The 26,830-nt window shown below is 28.9% G+C and overlaps 1 protein-coding gene across 1 annotated transcript in view; it reads left to right on the forward strand.

Annotated features, from left to right (window-relative positions):
* The window catches only part of LOC123290768 (inactive dipeptidyl peptidase 10), a 325,130-nt gene that overhangs the window by 276,830 nt on the left and 21,470 nt on the right, over window positions 1–26,830 (forward strand). Inside the window, exon 5 of the mRNA XM_044871071.1 lies at window positions 25,505–25,557. Coding sequence (XP_044727006.1) covers window positions 25,505–25,557 — 53 coding nt within the window. The remainder of the gene's footprint in view (window positions 1–25,504; window positions 25,558–26,830) is intronic.

Raw genomic sequence — 26,830 nt, forward strand, 5'->3', positions numbered from 1 at the left:
ATGACATCACGATAGATTTTACCATTTCAAATGATATTTCTACATATAATATATCTACCTACAAAATGCTTGCGTGAACATTTTGATTCATTCAACGTGATGCAATTATTAACCGACAAAAAACAAGGAGGTTATCAATTCGACTGTATTGTGTTATGCAGTGTATGAATTATGCAATATTTTTGTTCTCTTTCTATTGGATAAGATCAACATGGTCCTATATAAATTCCAACCCTCAAAGGCGAGTGGATTTAAAAATGAAGGGATGCATTTTTGTTTAAACTTTCTTAGTTCAGTGACTCTAATGCTTCCTGAATAAGGAATGCAATTTTTATTAGTTTTAGTTTTAAATTTTAGATGACTTCGGTAATACGACTTTGGTAATACGAGTTCTTAAAATAAGTGCACAAAAAAGTAAAAAATTATTTTCAAACTAAATAAAACTATCAATAATTTAATTGAGCAATTATGTTTTGAAACTTTGTCAAGCATTTCCTTATAGCTAAAAATTAGTGTCGAGTTCAAAACGTAATTTCTCACAAGGGAATTATTTTTTACTTTTTTGTTCATTTTTTTAAAGTCAGTTCTGAATATTGTAAAAAAACTTTTTATTTTGTGACTGTGATTTTGTGAAGGACACAACATTTTTAACGTTTATAACGTATTCATTGAATTGAATCGTAGTTTGGCACCTAGTTACGTGTACGTGTTTAGTAAGTGGCAATCACCTCTCACGTAAAAATAATAATAACAAATATATTGGTGCTTAATTAAAAATGTCTGTTCGTCCGTTTATGTGATCAGGTCAATTGGTGCTTCCGTTTTCATGCCATTTTTTATTGAAAAATGTATTGGCATACACTAGAAGGTACTTAAAATGTGACTTTATTGAATACAAAAGTTTACCAATAAAATATCAACTTTAATATTTCGTTACAAGATAGATTTCTTGTCTGAGCTTCGGTGATAAGCAAAATTGGTCTTGATCTGGTAACTAATATTCCGGCAACAGCTGCAAGTTTTGCCCATGATACTCGCTGATATTGCAACTTTCTATAGGTCCAATCATTAAATTAATCTGATTTTTAAAATTTTTAGGATCAAAATTACCCCCACCCACCGAGTTTCTTCAAATTCCAAAACAAAAATTTTTTTTGCGTTTTTCTCGATTTTTCAAAGTGGTACGTACCCCTTAAAAAAATTACAAAAAATTTTTTTATATTCAATTTCGATAAAACTCAGAATATAAGATAATTTTGACCCAAAAAGTACAAAAATCGGGTTAATTTGCTGACTGGTCGAATGGATTTTGAGATACGGACTAAAATCGAACCAAATATTGCGATATCTCAGAAACTCTGCATTCAATCATAAAATGAGCCTGATTTTTATAATTTTTAGATCAAAATTACCCCACCCACCGAGATTCATCAAATTCCAAAACAAAATTTTTTTTCCGTTTTTCTCTATTTTTCATTAAAAATTCAAAAAATTACAAAAAATCGAAAAAAAATTTTTATCTCCAATTTCGATAAAACTTAATTTATAAGGTAATTTGGACCTAAAAAGTACAAAAATCGGGTGCATTTGCTGACTGGTCGAGTAGTTTTTGAGATATGGACTAAAATCAATTCAAATATTGCAATATCTCAGAAACTATGCATCCAATCATTAAATTAACCTGATTTTTATACTTTTTGGATCAAAATAACCTCACCCACCGAGTTTCAACAAATTCCAAAACAAAAATTTTTTGCGTTTTTCTCGATTTTTTCAAAGGACACCCCTTAAAAAATTGCAAAAATTCGATTTCCTTTCCGACCTTAAAGATTAGACTTAGTGAATTATCCCCTAGACATTGTCTTGAGGCAACGCTAAATTTATTTTTCTTTCCAAGGCTCCAAGGTTTCAAGAATCACACATTTTCTTTACCATTCAGTGTATGTAAATATGATCATCAATCATTTTTTAATTATTAATTTAATAATAATTTAATATCAATAAATTAATAATAAAATGTCACCAAATGAATATAACTCGTAAATTTTCAAATACCTCTCTACATTTCATAACTATAACACTAGCTAATCCCCTAATTATCATTTTATTATATATATATCGTATCCATATTTTAATAAAATCCTATCCTGTGACGCAAGCAATATATTTTAATGACATCATTTAAATTTTAATCATTAATGAAACATTTTATACATAGAATATAATTATAGTCCAAGAGGTGGCCCAAAAAACCTTACCCCATAACATTTTTATTTTTAACACGTTTATAATGTCGTTTATAACTTCTTAATGTCGCATTTTCTTGAAAATTTATACACATATCAAGGTCCGATGACAATACAATATTTCATTTTTATCCTAGTATCCTAAATAGGATCACCAGGATCGACAATCTTATTCATTATATTTTCTTGGAATATTAAGAGCCTCAACCGACAGATGGTGTAGTGGCTGTGGTGTCCGCTCCGCATACGAAAGATTGATGGGTCAAAAACCAGCCACGTTGATATATTTTTTTTTAATTTTTTTTTTTTTTTTTTTAATCCAAATAAAACACAATTTTGAAATTACCGAGAGTAAAATATAAAAAAATAAGTTAAAATTTAAAAAACAAACAAAAAAACATGTATTACTGCATTAAAAAATGGGGAATAATCTTATTGTAATGTAAAAATAAATGCGTGAGATGGCCGATAACTATTAAATCAGCGTATTTAAAGAATGGATGTAGGAAGCACCCCATGTTTTCAATTTTGCATTACAATTATTATCCGTTTTTTTTTATTTTTAAGCTTAAATTCATTTTTCACAGCTTTTTTTTAGCGTGCTGATTACGTATCAAGTTTTAAGTTCTGAAAGTTCATTGCGCTCTCATAAAATGGCCACTTTGAATGATTAAATTATTAAGAAATCTATACTTCTTTGTATGTTAAACACAGGCTGGAAATATGACAATTGTTTTTTCAGTCATAATTTTTTTTTAATTCCCGTAAATTAATATCTAATCAATCATAGAGACTCAGTTTTTAAAGCGTATCCAATTCCGTACGCGGTACACCTGGATAAAACACACATAGAGGATATCACAACAAACATTTGGCTTCCGGGTAAGTGTCGAATCTGCCTTTCAACTTACCTACTTATCATAAAAATTAATTCTACTTTCAAAAACATTATTTTTGTGTTTTGTGTAAAATCGAATACTGCCATTCCTATAGAGGGAATTTTTACCTCATCAAAGTTATTTTTGCCTCACTTTTAGGTACTATCAAATTCTGTAAAACTAAAATTAAATTGTACTGTTGTCAGAGAAGATTTAGCTCTTGGACTATATTTAAATTGGATAGATATAATTATATTTGTGTCGTGTATTTTTGTTTTTTAAGTGCAAATCAAATGTTAATGACTAATTTGAAGAGATGGTAATAATTTTTTTTAATGTTCGTATATAATAAACGATAATTATTACATCAATTCTTTTTAAATATGTTTTTAATATTTCAATTAGTGTTTATTATTCTTTAATTTGGCTTTTAAATTTTCAATAATAAACCTTTAAACTAAAGAAAAAATAAAAAATTATTAACCCTTTTCGAATCGTATAATAAAATTTATAATAAAAGGATATTAAGTGTAGAGACAAATTTTTAAAAAAATGAATAGGTTTTCAATTCGATATGTTTTCTAATGTACAGTTTATAGATTGTTTCAAACTCTTAAGCCATTGGACCCTTATAATTCTTATTTTGCTCGATTATAACAACTTTTTTTTTGCTGAAAAGGAAACTGTTATTGAAAACGTTGAGATGGAAAAATCAACTCTATCGTCTCCTCTTGTCACTATCAGACAATAAATGACATAAATCAAACGCTAATATCAATAGCGGCAACTTTTTTGCTTCACGACTTTGCTGAATTTTTCACATGACCTTTGAGTATCTGTTTTTAAGTATATCTAACGGCAACGTTAAATAGGAGAAATATCCATTTTCTTCAGAGTGTTTTATGAGAATGTTAAAGAAGATTCTTATAATCGATGTTTTTATGTTAGGTAAGGTTATATTGGCTGTCCACGAAGGACACACTCAGGCTATAGGGCCCATTGTGATGCCATATATGTGTTTTACCACTTTTTCACTGATAATTTCATTCATCAGCTCATATCATATATCAATTCCTCAATTTCTGAGGCTGAGTACACCTCTTTCATGCATATACCATGCACTACACCAGCCCATCACAACTATTAATAAAATTAATTTTGTTGCGACGGCGGGAATCGAGTCCGCTACTCTAAGCATACCGTTAACGGAATTGGTTACACCTTAACCAACTGAGCTAATAGGGCGACTTTTCGGAGTGTATTTTACAAAGAAATTTCACGGATATCTCTTAAGTGGCTATAAATTCAAAATTAAAATTATTTAAGTGCTTCGACATTTATTTCTTGCTGCTACTGGACATTGTAGTTCTATTACACAATAATACTATTCATATCACCTTGAAATCAAGGATAATTTCACAGTAATTAAACAACATTGTACGTTAATTGTAAGTACACATGTACTTGAATTATAGATTACTATCATTTTTTTTATATTGTAAATAAAATACATCTGTAAATTATTAGAAATAAATTACTTGTAGAAGAAAGTTGTTATTTTAATGTACTCGAATCATGCATACAATATATACTTTGAACAATGAATATTTACAGGGTGGAACAGAAAACTGTGCAATATTGAAAAGGCTATAAAAAGTAATTCCCAACTATTTTGCCCAATTATTTTTTTACCACTTTAAACTACATAAAAATGCATTTAAAAAAAATAAGTACGGAAGAAAATTAATTCCGTTTTTAAGTTAATTTTATCGAAATTTTTAGTAAATTTTGATATATTAGTAAGTACATGTGATTTATTTTACTCCTTTTAAGGTTTAAAATAAATAAGATTATGTGTCCTTCTGGGCGGAGACTCTTTTACAGGTGACTCTTGATGCTATTCACCACATTCCGCAGTATTTTCAGTGAGATTTGAGCCACTTCTTGTAGTATAGTTATACTCTATCTATTTTCACAGTGTAAGCAAACTACTAGGGTATCCACCGATTCATTTTGACCGGATGTGACCAGATGAATCATAGTAAAATCGTAATGAACAATTTACAGAAATAGAAATATTGGGAATTGTGGAAGGTTTTATTTGTGCTTTAATGAAAGTTAATTCATGTAACAACAGCAGAAAAAACTTAAAATAAATAAATAATATAAAAACAACCGAGATAAAAGACATCTAAGATTTGTGTGTATCTCTTTCTAGCAAAACATAATTTAGCATTTAGTTCGTATGGCAAACATAGTATATGACGTCAAGTACTATCTCTCTATCTAATATCTGTCTAATTAGTAATTTAAAATGCTTATATCATCCGTATTACTTGAGAGATTTTAATTTTAAATTTACTGATTTTAATTTTAAGTGGCTGAGCGGTCTAAGACATCAGACTTTGATCGTTTGTCTACTTAGATTTAGTTTGCGAATTCTAATCCACGCAGCGGCAGTGTGAACTATTATAATTAAGGGCGGGGGTAGAATTTATCACATTGTCGTCGCTTGAATAAGAACGAAGTAACTGACTCCACTCACATCAAAATTGTAGCTGTAAATATGGATGTAGTTAAATAAATAAAAATTAACAAATAATATTGTAAACTAAAACTAACAATTACCAATATTAAAAAAAGAAAACAATTTTCTTAATAAAATTTTAAGGAGATAAAAAACATTGATGGGATTTCTCTTTACAGCGTTTTCAAGCACACACTTGTTCACCCAGTACATGATAAGAAAATAAAGAAATATTTTGCATGTAATCACAACATGATATGAATAATTCTTTACATTACTTTCTTCTCATACCAATCATAAATTTCTTTATTACCTACCACTGTTTTATTTTACTATACAATAATATGTATGTATAGAAGAAGTATTAGATGCATATACATATAAGAAAGTTATTTATGTAATTTTTATAAAATAATAAAATAAACGTATCCAGAAATATAAAATATTGCATTCATAAGTGGTTAAAGTTGGTAATGTTTATGAATAATTTGAAATTATATTTCTAATTACGCATTTATAAATGAGTTCCGTTTTCATTCATGCGTCTCCTAGTCTATATTCTTGTAAACTATCTGTTATTACACCATATATGAAATATACATAGTATATTAAGTTTAGTCCTAAGTTACTAACGCTTAAAAATATTGTGCTACGAAAAAAATTTTGGTATAGGTGTTCATAGAATCATCTAATTAGTCCATTTCCGGTTGTCCTTCCGTCCGTCCGATCGTCTGTCAACTCGATAACGAAAAATGATATCAGCTCAAAATTTTTACAGCATGCTCAGGGCATAAAAAGTGAGGTCGAGTGCGTAAATGGGCAACATAGGTCAAATGGGTATTGGGTCCGTAGGAAGTTAATTTTGTAAACCGTTAGAGTTAGAAAAAAGTTTAAATTTAAAAAATGTTCCTTATAAAAAAATAAATAACTTTTGTTTGAAACATTTTTTCGTAAACATCACTGTTTACTCGTGAGGGCGCAAAATAGGCGCAACTTATATCGAATGTATTATATGGGAATATCAGTTATGTATGTGTGACATGTATGTATGTGTAATGTGACAGAGTAATCAACACTTTCTATACATAGTATTTCAACACTTGTTCTTACCTAGTTTTCGTCGTCACGGGTAAACAGTGTTTCGACTTTTTATAAAGAACATTTTTTACATTTAAACTTTTGTTCTATCTCTAACAGTTTACTAGATGGGACCCACGGACCAAAGACCCAATTGACTTATGTTGCTTACTAACAAACACGTCCACACTATGTCCTGAGCACGCTATAAAAATTTTAGCATGATATCTCTTTTCGTTTTTGAAATATTGTGTCCACAGGCGGACAGACAACAGGAAATTCCTGTTTAGATGACTTTATGAACCCTTATATTTTGTTCGTAGCATCTATATTTTAAGCGTTACAAACTTGGAAGTAAACTTAGTATACCTTGATATATTGCATATATTCAATTTTTATAGCATTAATTGATTAATCGGTGTTCGATCGTATTTATAATATTATATGCTTAACATAATATAAAGAAATGAAACAATATAATTATTACTATTGTTATACAGTTGTTTTTATTGTTGTTGTTTGTTTGTAGTTTTTGTTTGTTTCTTTGTATGTTTGGAATAGTATGGTTGATATTGTTGTGTATTGTTTTGTATGTATATAATACGTATAAATTTTATTTGAAATGGAAGGAAGCAAAAGGAAACATTGGTTTAAATTAACACAATATAATTAAACTTATGTGGATTTTAATTATATTCCTTAACGTCTATCAAATATATACATTATAGTTCAATATTAATTGAACTAAACGACGCGACAGTGGAAAGCATTTTAGAGAGAAGTGATGATTTCTATTATTACAGGCTAACTTTATTAAAGAGAAGAGCCACTAAGTAAGAAGATTCTTTCTGTATATAGTGATAAAGCTAGTTTTTGGAATTATTTACAACAAGCCAAAAATATCTGTGTGCACTGAACAACAGCATTATTAAGAGAGCTTCTATTAGTCATGAGTCCAGCAAATTTTAATTATGGTGCATGATTGTATCTTCTTAACCCCCGAACTAAAAAAAGGGGTATTAAAAGTTTGACCGCTATGTGTGTGTGTCTGTGTGTTTTGAACCGATTTTAATTTTTTTGGTTTCATTTGAAAGGTAATTTAAGAAGAATGTTCTTGGCTATTATAAAGGTACGAAATTAGTGTTCCGTACCCGAAAAAAACTAAAACATTGGCGATGATCTTCAAAATCGATTCAGTTTGAAAAAGGCATGACATATAATTTTAACATATAAATAATTACCATCGAAATGAATGGTCAAATAAATCTGGCTCAATTCATTTTGAAAAGTGAAATGGCAAAATAATTAAGGAATTCAAAACAATAATTCAAAAGAACAAAGTCAACTCAAATATTTCAATTTTAATTAAAATATTTCCAAAAATTTGTCCCAAAAATTGATAACTCTCTAAGTATCCTTTTCATCCCATCTGATATCCTTGACCATCACTTTGATATTGATTTCAGAAGTAGGGTTATCAGTTTAAAGTGTTTATCTGTGCGTCTGTGTGTTTCTCAGTGGCATCGTAGCCCCTAAAGGATCAAACCGACTCGATTGAAAACATTTTACAGCTAAGTTTCCAAAAATCGGTTTACAAGGAATAAATCGCAGTTGTCGGGGGTTTTTTAAATTTTGTAAATTTCACTTGTGTATTGTCAGACTACGTAGTATCAAAAACTCACTTACCAATGATCAGGAAATGAACAAAGTAATACAAATAAGAATTTTGAAATGCATAAAGACGAAATTCAGAACAATGGTTCGTATCTGCTTTGTATGATATTTTTAAAAGCTATTCATTCTACTAAAATAAAAAGTTTTATAAAAATTACATTTTCTTCAATCACATTTTTCTCTTGAAAATCAATCGCAAACTATATAAAACGAGCTTAGAATATTTCAAGATGTGTTTCTGTTCATTTTTTTATTAGTTTGACTGTGAACTCTGTAAAACGTTACCACAATCCATTCATTTAAAATTGCTTACTGCCGCGTTTTGTTAAATATATACTTTGTTTTAAAAAGTAAAATAGAAATACAGGAAAAAATTGTATAGTATTTATTCTTCTGCTTGAATTTTTTTCTATTTTATTCTAATGTTTTTCTTGGAAAATTTTCTAGTTTTATTAATTAACATTGTATAATGTTTTTTTTCTATTACTCTTGAGATTGTATTTTAATTATGAAAACTTTTGTACCCCGCAGCTTTTAGTATGCAAATGTAATTTAATAATTATTTTCTTGTCTAGTCGAATATGAATTGACATTGAAAAGTAGAAATTACAAAGAACATTTTGAATGATTTCAAGTTTTAAATGATTTCTGGGTTCGATCCAATCTGATTGATCGTTTGAGCAGTGTCGTATTTTGTCAATTTAAAATAGGGTTTTTTCATATTCGTTGTGTGCGTAGTCATGGTATAAATCGATGCCAGCGCTTCCAGTAAAAAATTTGGGCGATAAAGGACGCTGTTATAACTAATTTGCAATTCTTTACATGCTAGTGTTATAGAATATGTCAAATTAAAATTATTGAAAAACACTAATTAATTAAACTTAATGTATTAAAAATTGTGAAAATAAGAAATCAAATTGCACAAATATTATTTTTCAAATGTAAAGTATCGTAATAATTTATTTAAATTTGTGAGACAATAATATTAAATTTTCAATGTAAGTCATAAATGCAATTCATAAAATTATATATGCATCCAAACAATTCTATAATTAAAGTAGTGTATCGTTACCATGGAAACGCCTCCAATAAAACTTACGCACGGTGCGAATATCCGAAAACGAATCTAAGAGTTTTGTTCCGTTCTATACAAGGACTGTTTCGAAAAACTCAATAATGAAATACGCAGCACCAAAAAAACTGAGGAGCTCCCAAAATTACAATGCATTATGTAAAAAAAAATGCAGTATTTCGTATATTTAACTAGCAGTCAAAAGTGACTTTTCTTCATTAATGGATTTTGGATGGAAAATATACGAGTAAATATCTTATCCTTTTAGATATTATGATGTAAAGAAAAAAATCTACCAATGCGTAAGATAAAAAAGGTTCAGAAAGGTTCATTTCGGCTTCACTTCTGATAACTGGAACTATGTTCTTTATCACGCATTTGGTGGATAGTCATCAGATCGAAACTCGTCAATAAATAATCCTTAATATTTGAGTTTAAATTTTATTCTTATTTATCTTTCAAATTGAAATATACTAAAACTATTATTAAGCTTTTTACAAATCTCGTTGAATTTCTTCGATACAATCGAATTTTGTAATAAAAATATTAAAAAACAAAAATCATTTACTATATACAATAAATAAAATTCTTTTGATAAATTGCTACAATGTAATCAAAATATTTCTAAAATAACTCGATAGTAATAAATGGTGTACTCTAATAAAAAGCAAAAGAACTTTATGCACATATTTATTATATAAAGGATTTATAAAGGATACCTTTTATTGTTGCTATTGAAGCATTTTATCTTGTAAAATACAATAATCAACATTTTAAGAATTACTACACAATTATTTTCAATATAAAAATTACTCAACATTTTCCAAGTATGGAATAAATCACAAATATTTCTGTGTATACAGAGTGGACCTTTTGATTTATTATGACTAAAAGTTTGTTTAGTCACATCTAGTCAAAAAAATAACTTAAACAAAAGTTGAAGAGTTTGATGGGGGCATCATGTTCTGACATCAAATTGAATCTAGTTCTCCAGTTTGCTTTAATAGTCAATTTAGATCCTAAACAGTAAGAGATAGAATGACATTTTACATAAGAAAATTGTTGATAATAAAAAAACTAACATTTTTTTCGCAAATCGTTAGCTTTCGGAGGAAATTCGACTTTAAAATATGTCATTATTGTATTTAATCGAAAGAAAATACGCTAGCTTAAGGAAAAAATTTTTGACATTTATCTAATATTAATCAATTAATTCAAAATATAGACTTTTCCAAAGCCAAAAGTTCTTCAAGGCCTGTTACAGCTAGATAGCATATTCATCAATGCATTTAAGGGCCACTAAAAAACTTGAAGTAAAACATGACTATTGTAAAAGTGAGGGATGCTCAATTTAAAATATCAAGGATGATTTGGAGCACCTCAAGCTTTTACAATTAGTCATGTATGAGTTACTCGTAGAAAAATAATTTTCTACTTTTTAGTACAATAAAAGCTTGTTTAAAAAACAGACATCAGGACAGATGAAACCAAATAAAAGCTTGTCATATTGTTATTATATTATTATACAATTTTCTGGATTGATTTTATATTATATACATACGTATTTCAACTACCAAGTATTCATCATCAGTATCAATTAGCTAATCGTAAGTAACCTGATAATTAAGAACGAGTGCAGTAATTACGATTAGCTACTTGGTAGTCGAAATATGAATTTATATAGTACAAAAATTGATCTAGGTAATTGGAGCAAAAATCTAAAATTATTTCAAAAAACCCTAGAGTTCTCATTTATTGTCTTTGGTAATTCTTATACTTATAATAAGAAACCGACTACCAAAAAATTGTAAAAACATATGAAATATAGAAAAACATTTGATATAAAAGACTATAGTTAATAATAATTTCTGTTTAAGATCTTTCTAATGGAATTATCATTTACATTTTGATCTCTGCCTGTCATGCTTTCGGGATATAATGTTTTAAGATATCAGAAACTTAACGATATAAGATCTCAAGAAATTTAAATAGAACACACTATATCCTTCAAAATTAATGGGATACATGATTAACATTTTATTAGTAGTACGCGATATTTAACTACTATAAAATTTAATTACAAAACTAATACTATATACAAGTAGGTATAGGTTGGTTGGTATACACCACTCACTGATCTATACAAATAAGACAACACACCATTTATCGTGAACTAAGCATCACCACCTTTTCAAACCACCCAGAATTAGACACTAACCACCCACCCACCACCATATTCTAAAATTGTTGACATTTAGAACAATGTTAGTTTATTCAAACGTGGGCAAGTTGCCTAGAACAGCCTTACATCCCTCCGACCTGGGATCCGTTCGGCACTTCTACTGTTCTTAAACATCTCCAAACAGAGAGTCGCCAGAAATGAGTCAACTTTCTCTTCGGTATAACAACCGATCCTATGGCCTAAGTCTGTCTCACCCCAAGACACTTTACCTACCTTTTGCATAAGAATAAATGAGGCTATCACGCCAAAATGTTAGAACATAGGCTATGGACATTAGGACAATGTGGGACAGCTGTTCGAGTTACAAGTACGAGTTTTGGCAAACATAAACTTTGAATTTAGCCTAACCTCGCCTGCTACAGTATTATTCTTTTTCCACCAAGTTTTTTTGTCGCTTCCCTCAAACCTTTACGTACAGATAGACGTCATTTATTATACTAATTATTTATCTTGCTAATCTCTAAGCCAATCTTTGGGTTTTCAACACGATTTTCTGTGTAAAAATATTAAGTCAACTTTGTCATCTTGTTAACGTCCAATATAGAAACAATTATACAAGTTCAAACTAAAATTTATTAATAAAGGCGAGAATTTAGAAAGACGAGAAAAAAATTAATTGAATTTCTTTATCTAACTCAAATTTTAACTCAATATTTCCACAAAGTAACTAAGTTTCTTTTACGATCTTGGCGTATGTTTTACCGTTCTTATTGGCTCAATCCCATAAACTTTACGACTGTTTCATCAATTTGTTCACATGCTTTGGTAAAAACCATTTAAATGAATAGAAATGGGCAATATATAGCTCTTTCAATTTAACATACCTGGTAGCATCGAAAACATTTAGACCAACCTCGTCTATAAAAATGAAGCAACCTTGACGACAATTAATACTCATTTCTCCTAGTTTCTTGGCTACAAATAAACCACATTTAGTGATTAAAATACTCGTTTGGTAATTCGAAACGTCAAACATGATCCTCACTGTACCCACAATCAAAAAAATTTCAAGATGATTTCATGTTTCCTTGATAGAAAATTTTTTTTAAATTTGTAATTACACTGACTGCAAAACACATTCTAGAACTCAAGATATCTAATCGAAAAACCAAAAAATTGTATTGAACGGACTAAAATCATAGCTTACTTATACAACTTTCTTTATAACTCATACTATGATATAGAACTAAGGTCATTATCATTTTCTAACAATAAATTTTCCAATGTTTAATATTTATATGAAAATTAATAAATTAATTTACTATAGGAGATAACGATGGCATTCAGTTATTCTTCGATCACACACATACACACACACACACACACACACACACACACACACACACACACACACACACACACACACACACAAGTGGAGGTGGTGGGTAACAAAACACTACTTGAATTTTAAACGAACGGAATTCCGACCCAATTAATTGAAATATTTCACAAACATTTCATATTGCTTTAGTAAGTATAGGCTCCTTATAATAAACGATAAATATCTACTTCGTATCCATATCTAACCATCGTATCGATATATTTTAGTCTTGTGTGAGGAAATAAAATCAAGTAGAAAGGTATTTGACGACCCTCACCCACATCATATAACAATTAATAGAGCCCAGTGATTTATATGTTATGAGACAAATAATATATTAGAAGAGATTTTTATTACCTCTATGCATAGACTACTATCCGACAAATCAGACTATTCGGACACAAAGAATTACTTTGAAAGGTAGTAAGCCTTTTTACAGATTTTTTACATCAAGCTAACTGTAAAAGCTAGCAAGAACAGCACGCAAGCAATAGACATACTGTACAACAGCCGTAAATTCACCGATCGTAAATTTTAAACGGTCACAAATGAAGTTATCTCTGCCTGACGGTAATCAATTTTAGCTTGATATCATTTTTCGTTTTTGAGTTATCGTGTTGACGGACAGAAAACCGAAAATGGACTAATTAGGTGATTCTATGAACACCTATGCCAAATTTTTGGTCGTAGAATCAACATTTTTAAGCGTTACAAACTTGGAACTAAACTATAATACCCGCCCGCTTTGCTGGGCGACTTCTCCTTTAAAAACAAAGACTATCACGTTATAGCCCCCACTTATCCTCCCTTTTGTTCACAATTATATGGATTTAAATTTTTTGGTGGGAACTGTCTCTTTTTTGAAAATGATACTCGCTGGCATTGTAACTTTCTATAAGTCCAATCATTAAATTAACCTGATTACTTTTTGGGTCAAAATTACCCCATCCGCTAAGTTTCATCAAATTCTTTTTTACGATTTTTTCGATTTTTATACCCTTAAAAAAATTTCAAAATATCGAAAAATGTTCTTTATCTCCAATTTCAATAAAACTCAGTATATAAGGTAATTTTGACCCAAAAAATACAAAAATCGGGTGCATTTGATGATTGGTCGAATAGTTTTTGAGATACGGACTAAAATCGATCCGAAATTCTTCGAGTTTTTGAGATACGAAAGTTTATCCGAATTCTTATTGAATCTACATAATTTAATAAAATAAAAAGTTGTAAAAATATAAAGAGAGAAGCTTTAATTTAATTATTACTGTTTCACCAAATACAAATAATGGACCCTTTGGTAGGTAGAGTTATAATATATACTTACATAGAGATCAAATGAGTTTTTCACACCAAATTTTTTATATGTTTGCAGTTTGTGATTTTTCTTGGTTGCGTGACTTTGGTATTTTGTTGAATATATAAAATATAATAAAATGAAGTTATCACTTAATTTATTATTCTTTCCGTTTCACGTTATGTATGGTGACATTTTTCCTTAAAAATAAATTCATTGCGGAATCAATTTTTTTACTATCCCCGGCGACAGGTGTCCGCTATTCGATAACCTTGCTCAAGAAATTATTTATCATTTTAAAATGAAGTTTTTCAAAGCAGAGTTATTCAAAAAGTTATGACAAATGACTACTTTTTTCCTATGTAAGCTTATGATCGACTTGATTCCGTTTGGGTCTGTCTATTTGAGATCACATAAGTTTTAAAAACCACGGTAATAGGTTAAATGCATGACTTATTTTGCTTTAATAAAAGCTTATTCATATATCAAATAGCACAGAGAAAAAAATTATTTAGGGTGAACAAAGTCATCATTCATGTCATAGAACTCGCGTCATCGCCGATGTTTGTAATTGAACGCTTCCTAAGCGGATGAACCAACTTTGTTGAAATTTTGTCTGTGTGTTCAAGTGGATGAGATGCGATGTTCGGTCCAATACAAAATGTTTTTGAAGGTTTCGCACAAAAAATTAAAAAACATGAAATAAATGGTGGAAACGCATAGAAATTATATATTACATTATATCTTACTATGCAAATGTATTTACTTGCGCTCCCACCATATTGATCTAGAATTATGAACAGCTATTTGAATAGTATTGATGTATTATTTATTATTATTCAGGTATTGTGAATAGGTATTTATTAGAGCTATATGCGAGCGCAGCAGATTACACTACCAAAGGCCGAATACCAGTCGAAAGATCAGTTATTCCAAAGTTTTAACTTTTCACTTCCATTGACAGTCCTCATGGCTATTTTTTTCGAATAAGTATAAAACCAGCCAATATCAAAGCCATCAAAGATTTGTTTGTATCTCTTTCTAGCAAAGCATAAATTAGCATGGAGTTCTTATGGCAAACATAGTACATGGCGTCATATGTCCGATCTCTCTGTATCCGTCTAATTAGTAGTTGAAAATTTTTATCATCCGTATATCTTGGCCAATTTTAATTTCTTTTTGTTAACAAATGCAAAAAAAAATTGCATGCATATACCTTATTATCAACAAGTCACCGAATTTAGTAGGTTAAGTATAATGAATGTGGCCCTATAGCTAAATGGAATGCTTGCTGAAAACTTTTGTAATGAAGCAGTAGCGATCTAAAATTTTTATCCAAGCCTAAATTTCAACCTTACAATAATCTAGGGTTATAATAATCATTTCAAACTTAGAACTTGTCAAAATTTTTTTTTTTACTACTTATTTAAAAAATAGAAGAAAACAAACATTTAAGAAAATTACGTAAACTGTATTATTAAGTAAATTTTAAATTGCATTTTTACACTAAATTAAGTAAGTTATAAATTAGTCGGATCTAACAACGGTGTAGGTAACTTTTTATTGTGAGTAACCTGAAAAGAGCATCAGCAGAGAGAGAGAGAGAGAGAGAGAGAGAGAGGGAAGACTGCACCGGAATAAATTGATAGAATTTGTTTTACAGCGTTTTGAAAATAACACACATCTCTGTTCTACTTTGAATGCATATTGTAGGAAAACTTCTGCTCAACAAATGTAACAAAACTCCTGAATAATAGTAAATATAAACTGGACTAAATAATTGATGTTGTTTACTTCCGGGATGGACATTATATCATACAACATAAACAATGCTTAATAAACAAAAAAATAATAAAAATCAAATTACCAACAAACATAAAAGACATTACACAAAACATTTTATTAAACATTACTTTTTCCAAAAATAAAACGGATATTTCAATTGTCCTTATATTGACATTGATAATCGACCATAAACAGTTACATATTATAACAAAAACAAGTGAAAACAAACAGTTGACTGAGTTAATTGTTAAAATACCATGTATAGACAGTGTTGATTACTCTGTCACATTACACATACATACATGTCACACATATATAACTGATATTCCCATATAATACATACTATACAATTTACGCATAATTTACGCTCTCACGGGTAAACAGTGATGTTAACGAAAAAATGTTTCAAACAAAAGCTGTTTATTTTTTTATAAGGAACATTTTTACCTCTAAACTTTTGTTCTATCTTTAGCGGCTTACAAGATGGATCCTACGGTCCCAAGACCCAATTGAACTAAGTTGCTCGTTCACGAACTTGACCTCACTTTTTACGTTTTAAGCACGCTATAAAAATTTCAGCTTGATATCTCTGTTCGTTTATGAGTAACGTGATGACAGACGTATAGACAGACGACAAACAGACGACAGACAGACAACCGGAAATGTACTAATTTGGTGGTTTTTTTGAACACCTATACCAAAATTTTGTTCATAGTATCAATATTTTTAAGCGTTACAAACTTGGGACTAAACTTAGTATACCTTGGTATATTTCCTATACATGGTATAATAAAAACGGAAAAACGTACATATTCGGTTAAATCATTCAAATACAAAAAAACATATATATAACAGTCGAGAACATTGGTTTAGATAAAATAAAAATAAAAAAGCGTCTGTGTAATGTACGTTTTTACAAAGCTTTTTCTATTGTTTTTACATATGTATGTATGATTTTCTTTTTCCAATGATAATATTGATTTTATTCTGTACTTTGTTGTCAAAGTGATGATCAGCTGCCGAGAAACGTGAGCAATTGAAATTATTTATTTAAAGATTATCTACTGTATATCATAATATTATTTTTATTCTGATTGAAAATATGAAATTATCAAAATACAGGGTGGCTTAAGTTATAATGGGACTGTAGAAAATGCTTTTATAGATACAGGGTATTGAAATTTTAGAAAAAAAGATATTCTTGTGAATATTGCTCGCTAAAAAAACTACTTAAAAGAATCCGAAATTTTAAAACAACTTTGACATAGCCTAACGTTATGGAAAGGGGAATCCAATTTCAGTTTCCTATGTTTACAACTGTGTAATTTCGAATGCTGTGAATATTTTCGCTTGTTTCAATCGTCAAGTTCAACTCACTTGTACGACAGAATTAAGAATTCTGTTAGAACCATGTAAAGACTTTTACAAGAAGTTCGAAAGCGAGCAAAAGTTCGAAAAAAATGTAAGCATGTGGGATACAAAGAGGCGTTTTTGTCTCGTAGCATGCGTTCAGCCACGAATGCGTCATTGGATATATTTTTATGGGGTTTTCTTAAGAATTGCGTCTATATCAACATACCTATAACGCTGCAGCACCTTAAAGCTAAAATCCTCCGAGTTTTAGTCGAAATATCCTTCAAAACTTGCAAAAAAGTAGTGGTACTTCTACCTTCTTCAAAATTACTATTGACTCAATTTGCAATAAGAAACAAGCCCACGCACCACTATAATACTTATAGTACTTGTTTTTGACACTGTATGTGCTAATTTTAATTAAAATAAATACCGTATTTTCTTCGACAGCTAGATTTTCTTATTTTCTTTACGGGAGGAGGGATTAAAGATTCGCTGTCATTCGAGAACTTCACCAGAGATACGTTGGACCATAATTTTAAGGAACACGGCTCTACAGAATCAAATTTTAGAATTATATTGCGATTACCTTCAGAAACACAGGTTCTACCTTATACCTACTAGACTTTGTCTAAATGATCGTCTTAAATCCATTTTAAAACTAGTTAAATCAACAGCAATGATAAAATAATTAAATAAAACGCTATTATTTTTTAACTAACAATTTTTTTTTCCAGTATATTTGAATGAATATTTTATTAAAATACTTCCGTTTTTATAAAACTGTTAAAAACACTTACTACCGTTCAACTCATATGATGTTTGTTAATTTAATTATGAATGACATACAATATGGTGCTGGATAAAAATAATATAAATTCATGGTTGAGCTACTGAACAAAAGCTCAAATTATCCACGACGTATGTATGTACTGTACGATTCAAAATAACTGATCCTCTAAAAATTATAAACAGGCATATTTTCAAGTCTGAATTTTTAATTGTAGAATTTATGGTAATTGAGTTTAATACTTTATTTTAGGAAGGAAAGAGAGAGACTACACACTTCGTAAAAAAAATTTAAAACATTACAGTAACCAACTTTTAACTATTATTTCTCACATTTTTCGTAATAATAACGTTCATGAGTAAAATCGTGAGAAAAGAATAACAAAAAATTTTCCCCTGAAATTTGGTTAATAGCAAATTAGTCTAGTCTTAAGAAAAATTGTATATTTGTAAGAATAAAAACACTGTAACACACATTCTTTTTTGCTGCATTTTAAGTCGAAAACCCTCTGAAATTATCCAAAATATGTAGAATTTGTAACATACATACTCTTTTGCTGCATTTTAAGTCCAAAACTCTCTAAGCTCTCAACCTTTAACATCGAAATAAGACGCTATTTTTTTAAACCATTTGCTGCAATATGGCAACAAATTTCATTTTTAAAACGCTTTATATAAAAGTCAAGCCTCAAATTATTTCATTTCTCTTTAATTTTTGTTCCACTCTTGAATCTTTCTATCAAGTATTACAAAATAAAATTGTTTAACTGAATTTCAATAATTCGAATTTTATAGTTACTTACGTGAAACAAATAACGTAAAAGATCATTTTTTGAATGAGAAAAAGATTAGAATACAAATAATCGAAATAATTAGCTTGAATTTTATAACTGTGAGATTTATCGAAGTTAAAATCATGTTTTAAAATTTTAAAATATTCGCCTTCAGACTAATTCAATTTTTTAATAATTCAGTTATACTCAACTATAGAAACAGTAACGCTATATGCTCACCGTAACGTGTTTAAGTTTGTTAACATCTATAAAAGCGTTATTATAAATAATAATAACGCTTTTGTAATTCGCACACGTTTTTTTTTTTTTTGTAATTTGTTCTTGTAAATCTGTATTTTGTGTAATTATTAAATGTACTCTATATTTTGCCCTATTTCGTTACATACGTATACATACATACTTCTGTATTCCATTAGGATTTCTATGTTAATCCAGTAGAATTTACTTTCCGAACTTAATTTTACTTAATTACTTTTTTACACCTATAAATAAATATGAAATACCAAATAAATAAATATGAAAATGTGCTCATTTATTATTTTTCGAATTTCAGTCTAAATAAAAAATAAATTTACAAAATCAAAAACCCGACTACGTTAAATAAAAACTTAACCATGTATATATGAAACTATACGTAAACCATGTATATCATGTTGATGCTACCAACAAAATTTTGGTATAGGTGTCCATAAAATCACCTAATTAGTCCATTATCGGGTGTCTGCTCGTCTGTCCGTCTGCCTGTGTGTCTGTCAACACGATTGCTCAAAAACGAAAAAAGATATCAAGCTTAAATTTTATAGCGTGCTTAGGACATAAAAAGTGAGGTCGAGTTCGTAAATGAGCAACATAAGTCAATTGGGTCTTGTAAGCCGTTAGAGATAGAACAAAAATGTAAATGTAAAAAATACTCCTTACTTAAACAAAAACAAACAACTTTTGTTCTGAAACATTTTTTTGTAAACATCTCTGTTTATCCACGAGGGCGCAAATAAGATGCAAATTTTATAGTATGTATTATATGGTGTGGCTATCTAAGAGTGACTATGTTTCTTTACTTATGTGACGTCAAAAAACAAACGAGTGTGTCATCAACACTGTCTTTACATGGTATTTAAAAAACTAACTCAGTCAATTGTTTGTTTTCACTTATTTAAATTATATTTTCTTACTCAAAGAATACACAGTTTTTAAGTTAGTGTACTAAAAACTTAATAATAATTTTAATTGTAAAATTCAAAGAGTGGGGTCGTCGATATCTGCCCAATCAGCTTATTTAAAGGATCATTATAGAAAACACCTCACGCTTGGAATTATACATTACAATTAAACTTATTATACACTTTTTAGTGCAATAAATCATAAATAAATAAATAAATAAATACGTTAACTTAACAAATCATAAATTATAACCTGTGTTGTTAGTAAAAACAGAAAAAAAAGAACAGCAATTCTTTAATAGTAGAATAAAAATTTATGAGAAAAATACATAAATCCTTTTATCGGTTATGGACCTTACATTTTTACATTTAGAACGGACATCGTTGCATATTATATTTGATTTATCTTACGAAGCAAAACTTTAATACCATATAATGTTATACTGATACTGAATAGAATTTTTAAACGATACATTTCTTAATATTAGTTTGAATGATACAAGCAGTTGTAAAAGTTTTACGATTATTCAATCACTTACATAATATATATAATATCTTAACTTTAGCTGGAGATTTCTGAGATATATCTCAATTGTATACTTTTCTGAACTGAAAATATACTGGCAAAAATCGTTTCGAAGTGAAAAAGTACATACTTCGTACAAGCTTTATGACTTCGCTCTCGTGAGGAATTGAAAATTTCCAAACTTTTATAGCATATTTTTCGTTATATACCTTTTTAAACTTGAGCCCAAAGTGGTAGAATTGTACGAGTAGCAAATATAATTTCAATTTTATCATTTTATTTAGAAATAAACAGTAAATGACTATACCTTCAGGGCTAGAAAAATCTTTAATTTCCTTATAGAAAATATGCAATAATTAATAATTACAATTTTCGTGAAACTGTAGTCAGAATTGATGTATTACATTAACCTCAACTCTAGCAAACTGGAGATGACATTCTGATGTTAGAGATAGTCAAATTTAAATAATGATAAATCCAAGCCTAAAAACACAACTGTACTACATTTACTGATCAGAAAATAATATGCAAAAAATTGGTTGAGTTCAAACGATTTTGTTTAAAAAATTCCCGGCGAAAACGTCGTAGCTGTTTCTTCAAAACCAGAGTACCAGAGTTTATGCAATTTTTTACTCTACTTCTACAAAGTCAGGGCAAAGTGCAGGAAGTCAAGACTACTTTAAAAAAGTTTAAAAAAAAAACGCTTGGTTTGAATTCAAGAGCCAAATTTACAAAATTTAAGAAATGAAAATTAAAAATACTCTTTGAAATACAAGCATATAGAGTACTAAAAAGTGTAAAAATGTTATTTCTATGAGTCTCGCATTCATTGACATTTGTAAAAGCTTGAGAGGCTCAATTTTAAATTTTAGTATCTCAAGCCAGCTTTTACAAATAGTCATGTATGAGTTACTCATAGAAATAATTATTTTTTACAATAAAAACTTGTCCTTTAAAAATTATTTTTTATTTAAATTCTTAATTGAAAACTAAAAAAAGTATATATATTAAATATGGTGGAAACGATGGAAAATCAAGTCATGCTGACCATAAAATTCAGCATTAAACATATGCCAGCCGACTTACATATGTAATCGTTATTCCTCTCAACAAACCCTTTCATTTGATACCCATTTCATGAGAGTGCATAAAAAATAACTAGTCCGCCATACTGATTTAGTATGATGTCACTTAGCTTATCATGAATTTTCATCCAAATCTCAATCAGTTGAGGATAACAGCATTAAATTTCAGTATGAAGCTTTGACCCAAACAAGCATACGTACATAAACATACATACAAACATTGCATACAAAGTTAAAAAAAAGCTTGTAAAAGTCTTTTTAAAATACACACGCTGTATGTCAATTCTATATCTAAACAAAAGCATGTACTCGTACATACATTATGCAATAAAACCAATAATATTAAAAGCAATAGAATATTGACGAAGGAAACCCGGAAATTTATGTAATATGCTTACAAAAACCAAAGTTCACAAAATAAGAACATTCAAAAATACAAAAATTCCATTTATAAGTATAAATTTTGTATTGACGTCATAATTTTTCACTGGAATAGAGGATGCGAAGCATGATTGGTAGTAATTGAAACATTTTACATACAGGATGATCCAACTGATAATAGCAGAACTTCACCAAATGACAGATGACGTTAATATAATGAAAATTTTTCAAAACACTTATAGCCGGAAAAGTGTCTTTTTCTAGACACACAGCGTTGAATTTGGAAGTATATTTTTGTGAATATTGCCAAAACTTCTGCTTAGAAAAATTGGAATTTGGGGGTTTGAACTTACGATCCTTCGTAATTTTGTGCTGAAGCGATAAATTACAAAAAACAGAGGTAGAGATACCCCGTTTAGTGAAAAATTTCTATTCAACTGACTTTATTGCAAATTTAATAACCTTATGTCCAGTGCTTGGCGCATTCTGTACCACATGCTCAATTATACCTTAGTTTTGGCAATGCTCACAATAATATCTTTTGTTCTTACATTTCTATACCCTGTGTTTAGTGGCGAATGGAGATAATGCGGGCCTCCTGAGACCAACAGTTGAAAAAGCATGTCTGCCTACTTTGGATCGGCAAGGTGAGACCTGCACAGTCGCACCCAAACGTTCTCTAGATTACGTGATCCCTACGGCCCTAGACTGAGACGATCTGTGACCTTTGGCGCTGATTGAGTGTATTTCCTGTATTTCCTTTTCGAGGGCTGGGGGGCATGTGGATAAGGCCTTTGGGCAAGTAGCTATCTCACGTTAATCTCAACTATTCTCGGACCGTGTATTTAGCATTTAATGAAGTCCTGCTGTTATAACTGCTGATGGACCCCTCTGTATTTTTATTTATAATTTAATGAATGTGAAAAATATCATTAAAAGTTTTGAATTTTAACGAAAAAAATTAATGACCTAATACTGCGACAAATATTCTTTTATTGGTTTTATTGCAAATAAAAAAAAAATTTGTGTCGATAAAATGTAGGAAAAAATATTTTATTGAGTATTAAATAAAATTAAGGGTGGCCAATTATTTTGTCAATTTTTCCTTATAAATCATCAAAATATTTAATAAATTTAATTTTTTAACTTGAAAATTGTTATTTTTTTACCGTTTTTAAGTTCTCGAAAAAAGGGTATCCTCATATACCCGCACACCAATTTTTAAAGTGGTATTTATTAATTTATGACGGCTTTGAATCGATCAATCCGTTACAAATTTACCATCACAGATACGCAACAAGATTAAAAAGTTTTCTAACAATGCCCTCCTATGTTATAGAAAAACACAAACTTGTTATAGAAATTGATCAATCTTACCTCGTTGAGGGACAGAAAAATTCTTCAGCGCAGTTAATTTTACATACATGGAGCTTTTGTTAATCCCCGGCTCAAATTATCAAAAAAAAAATCGATTTTTTTAACTTTATGACGTCATCAGAATCCAAAAAATTTAATTTTTCTCTATCACAAGCAAATTTTATCCAATTTCGATAAACCAAGTATGTAATCCTACTAAATTTGGGTCATACTTTTCAAATTTGTGATCAAAATTAATATATCATTGCTGAAAAGAATGACCCAAAGTTAGTGGGTTACAAAAAAAATTCCATTGAGATCGGATCAAATTTGCCTGTATTATCAAAAAAACGAATTTTTTAACTCTATGACGTCATCAGAATCCAAAAAATTTTATTTTGCTCTATCGCAACCACATTTTATCTAATTGCGATAAACCAAGTATGTAATCCTACTAAATTGGGGTCGTACTTTTCAAATTTATAATCAAAATTAACCTAGCTCCAGTAGGTTTCAAGAATGTGGAGTCCTGATCCCGGAATTAAGCACATAAGTGATAGCTAGCAAAAAACTGACATCACAGCTAAAAAGAATGAGTCAAAATTAGTGGGTTTCATAAAAAATTCCATAAAGGTCGGATTAAATTTGCCTTTGTTATCAAAAAAATCGAATTTTTTTACTTTAGGACGTCATCAGAATCCATAAAATTTGCTTTTGCTCTATCAGTTAACTGTGTTTTAAGTGAAGACCTTAAGAAAAGGCTTCATGATTAAATCAACTTTCCAATAAAAAAAAAAACCAATACCGCTCATCTGTTTAGAAGCTACGATGCCACAAAGTAATCGATAAGATCCTATTTTGTGTCGGGTGTTTCTTTAAATTTATCATTTTTGTGTAAGCTATTAATTAAATTTTAGGACTTAATGTTCATGGCAAAATCGAATGAAAGTGGTGTGAAGTTATTTTCAGTTTTTCCACTAATAATTTAAAACATTTCAATTAAAACGACAAATTAATTCAAAACTAAAACTATTATTTAAACATTTAATATTTTTTCCAAAGTTAATCATAAGGGTCGGGCGACACATAATATCCAGAGTGTTGTCTAGCACATTCCACTTTTAGTTATTATACATAATCTGATTTAACAGGAATTTGTTAAACCATGCGTTAAAACGTTTAAATAAGACACATCTTTAAAACAAACTTGATATATAAATTTAGTATTCAACTTATTACTTACAAAACTACATAGTATTAAATATATTATAGAGTTGGTTTAAATTCAATTAAGAAAGTATACCATTTAGTTGAACCTAAATTCTAGGAGTAATCATTCTGTTAAATCTTGATTTTCTTGTTTTTACAAAATCGTTCATATCTTGAAATATAAACTTTACGTTAATATCTTGAAAAATTACTTTTAGTGATACCTAGTTGGATTTGTAACTATGCCCCATAGTTTGCAAATTACTAAAAAATTATTTCTATGGACAAAATATTATTAAACTTGGTTTAAGAAAACTTTAAATTTTGATATAGATATGTAAATCAAATTACGTTTTATTCTAATAGTTTTAGACATATTTGCAATGAAAGTTTACCTGAGCAGAAAAAAAAGCCAAGATTATTATATTGGGCTCACGCTGTATATATATATTTTTATTTTAATCAACTCATCAAATCTGTTTTAAATGATTAGCTACTTTACTATTAGCTAAACAGTTTCAATTCAAATTGTTGAGTTGGTGAAAATCAATTGAGAATGTAGACAAAAACTCTTGAAAATTTTACTTTTTAAATGCTTTGTATATTCGAAAATTTTCTAAATTCCTCTGATCTCCGTCAAATTTAAACTGACTCCATATTATTTTCAATATAAAATATACAATTTTTCTTTTTATTGTCAAACATTTATTTCTCTTATTTGTTTTTTTGCAGGTATTCCGTCATTCATTTACAGCGCAATATACCGTTTATGATGTTAAAAATGAGTAAGTTGTTATTATTTTATATATTTTATTCTTTTTTTGGTGATATTTTTTTTATTACTTCTCGTTATCACAAATAATACTAAAAGGTTTTGTGACCTAAAATATGAACATTGAAAATGAAAATTTATATTCATTGACGTTGCCTTCAAAAATTGATCAAAAATTTGGTAGTATTACATATTTGTCTTTTTCTTTTGTTAAGTAAAAATTACATTTATTGAATTTTAGATAAATTTTAGTAGAGCAAAGTCAATTGTTTCGAATTTTGATCACATCATCAAGTACAAAAAATCGATTTCTTCATAAAATACCCGATATAATATGTATGGCAAAAAAATTTGTAAATTACGCCCCAAATTTAGTATATTTTATGTAATGAAATATCAATTTTTTTTTGTATAATAAATGTTCCGGAGTTGGACCCGACGCTATGTTAAAAATTTTTACAAATATTTCATGAATTTGACTCTGAACCCTTTGGTGGCTGATTTGACACACACTTCCCGAAATTTTTTATGTCAAGCCGTAAAATATATCTTATTAATTGTAATAATGGATTTTATGTTAATTTGTTTTTTGACACTAAATAAAATTCTTGTTTAGTTGATTTGTCGTTGTTAGGTATTTTATAGATTTTTCCAGGAAATCGTAAATATTTTATGGTTGGTTTTAGCCAGCTGACGAACATAAACACTTCTAAGAGTACGGACGAAAGAATAGATTTTCCGCGTTAATAAATTTCATGTTACCAAATTTTATTTCTCTAAATAAGATGATTGATATATCACGTTGAGTATTTTTTCTTTGATGAGTAAATAATAAAAGTAAAAAACATTTAAAACATTTAGTCCGTCGTTTTTAGAATTATGATCCCATAACGGAAATTCACATAATCTATAGATATTACTATTAATGACAATATTTTTCTACCGTCAAATAAATTATTAAGAATAATCTAATATCTAAATTCATGGCATGATCGAATTTATCTAAATTAATATAGATCATTCCGTATCCACAAATGTTAAATTTCTAATTAAAATATAATAATTAAACGTTACCTTCTAGTACATTTTCATAAATCTAATGTTGTTTTGTTGCTTAATAAACAACAATAAAATAATATATATCGCAGAACATGCAAACTACTTCTTGCTTATAATATAAATGTACGATCAAAGCAATGCCAATACTTTCAGCCTAAAACTATTTTATTATCATAAAAGATGTAATCCTTACAAAGAATGGGGTACTGTTGAATAAGTCAAACAAT

Source organism: Chrysoperla carnea, chromosome 1 (assembly GCF_905475395.1).
Source record: "Chrysoperla carnea chromosome 1, inChrCarn1.1, whole genome shotgun sequence".
Taxonomy (NCBI): domain Eukaryota; kingdom Metazoa; phylum Arthropoda; class Insecta; order Neuroptera; family Chrysopidae; genus Chrysoperla; species Chrysoperla carnea.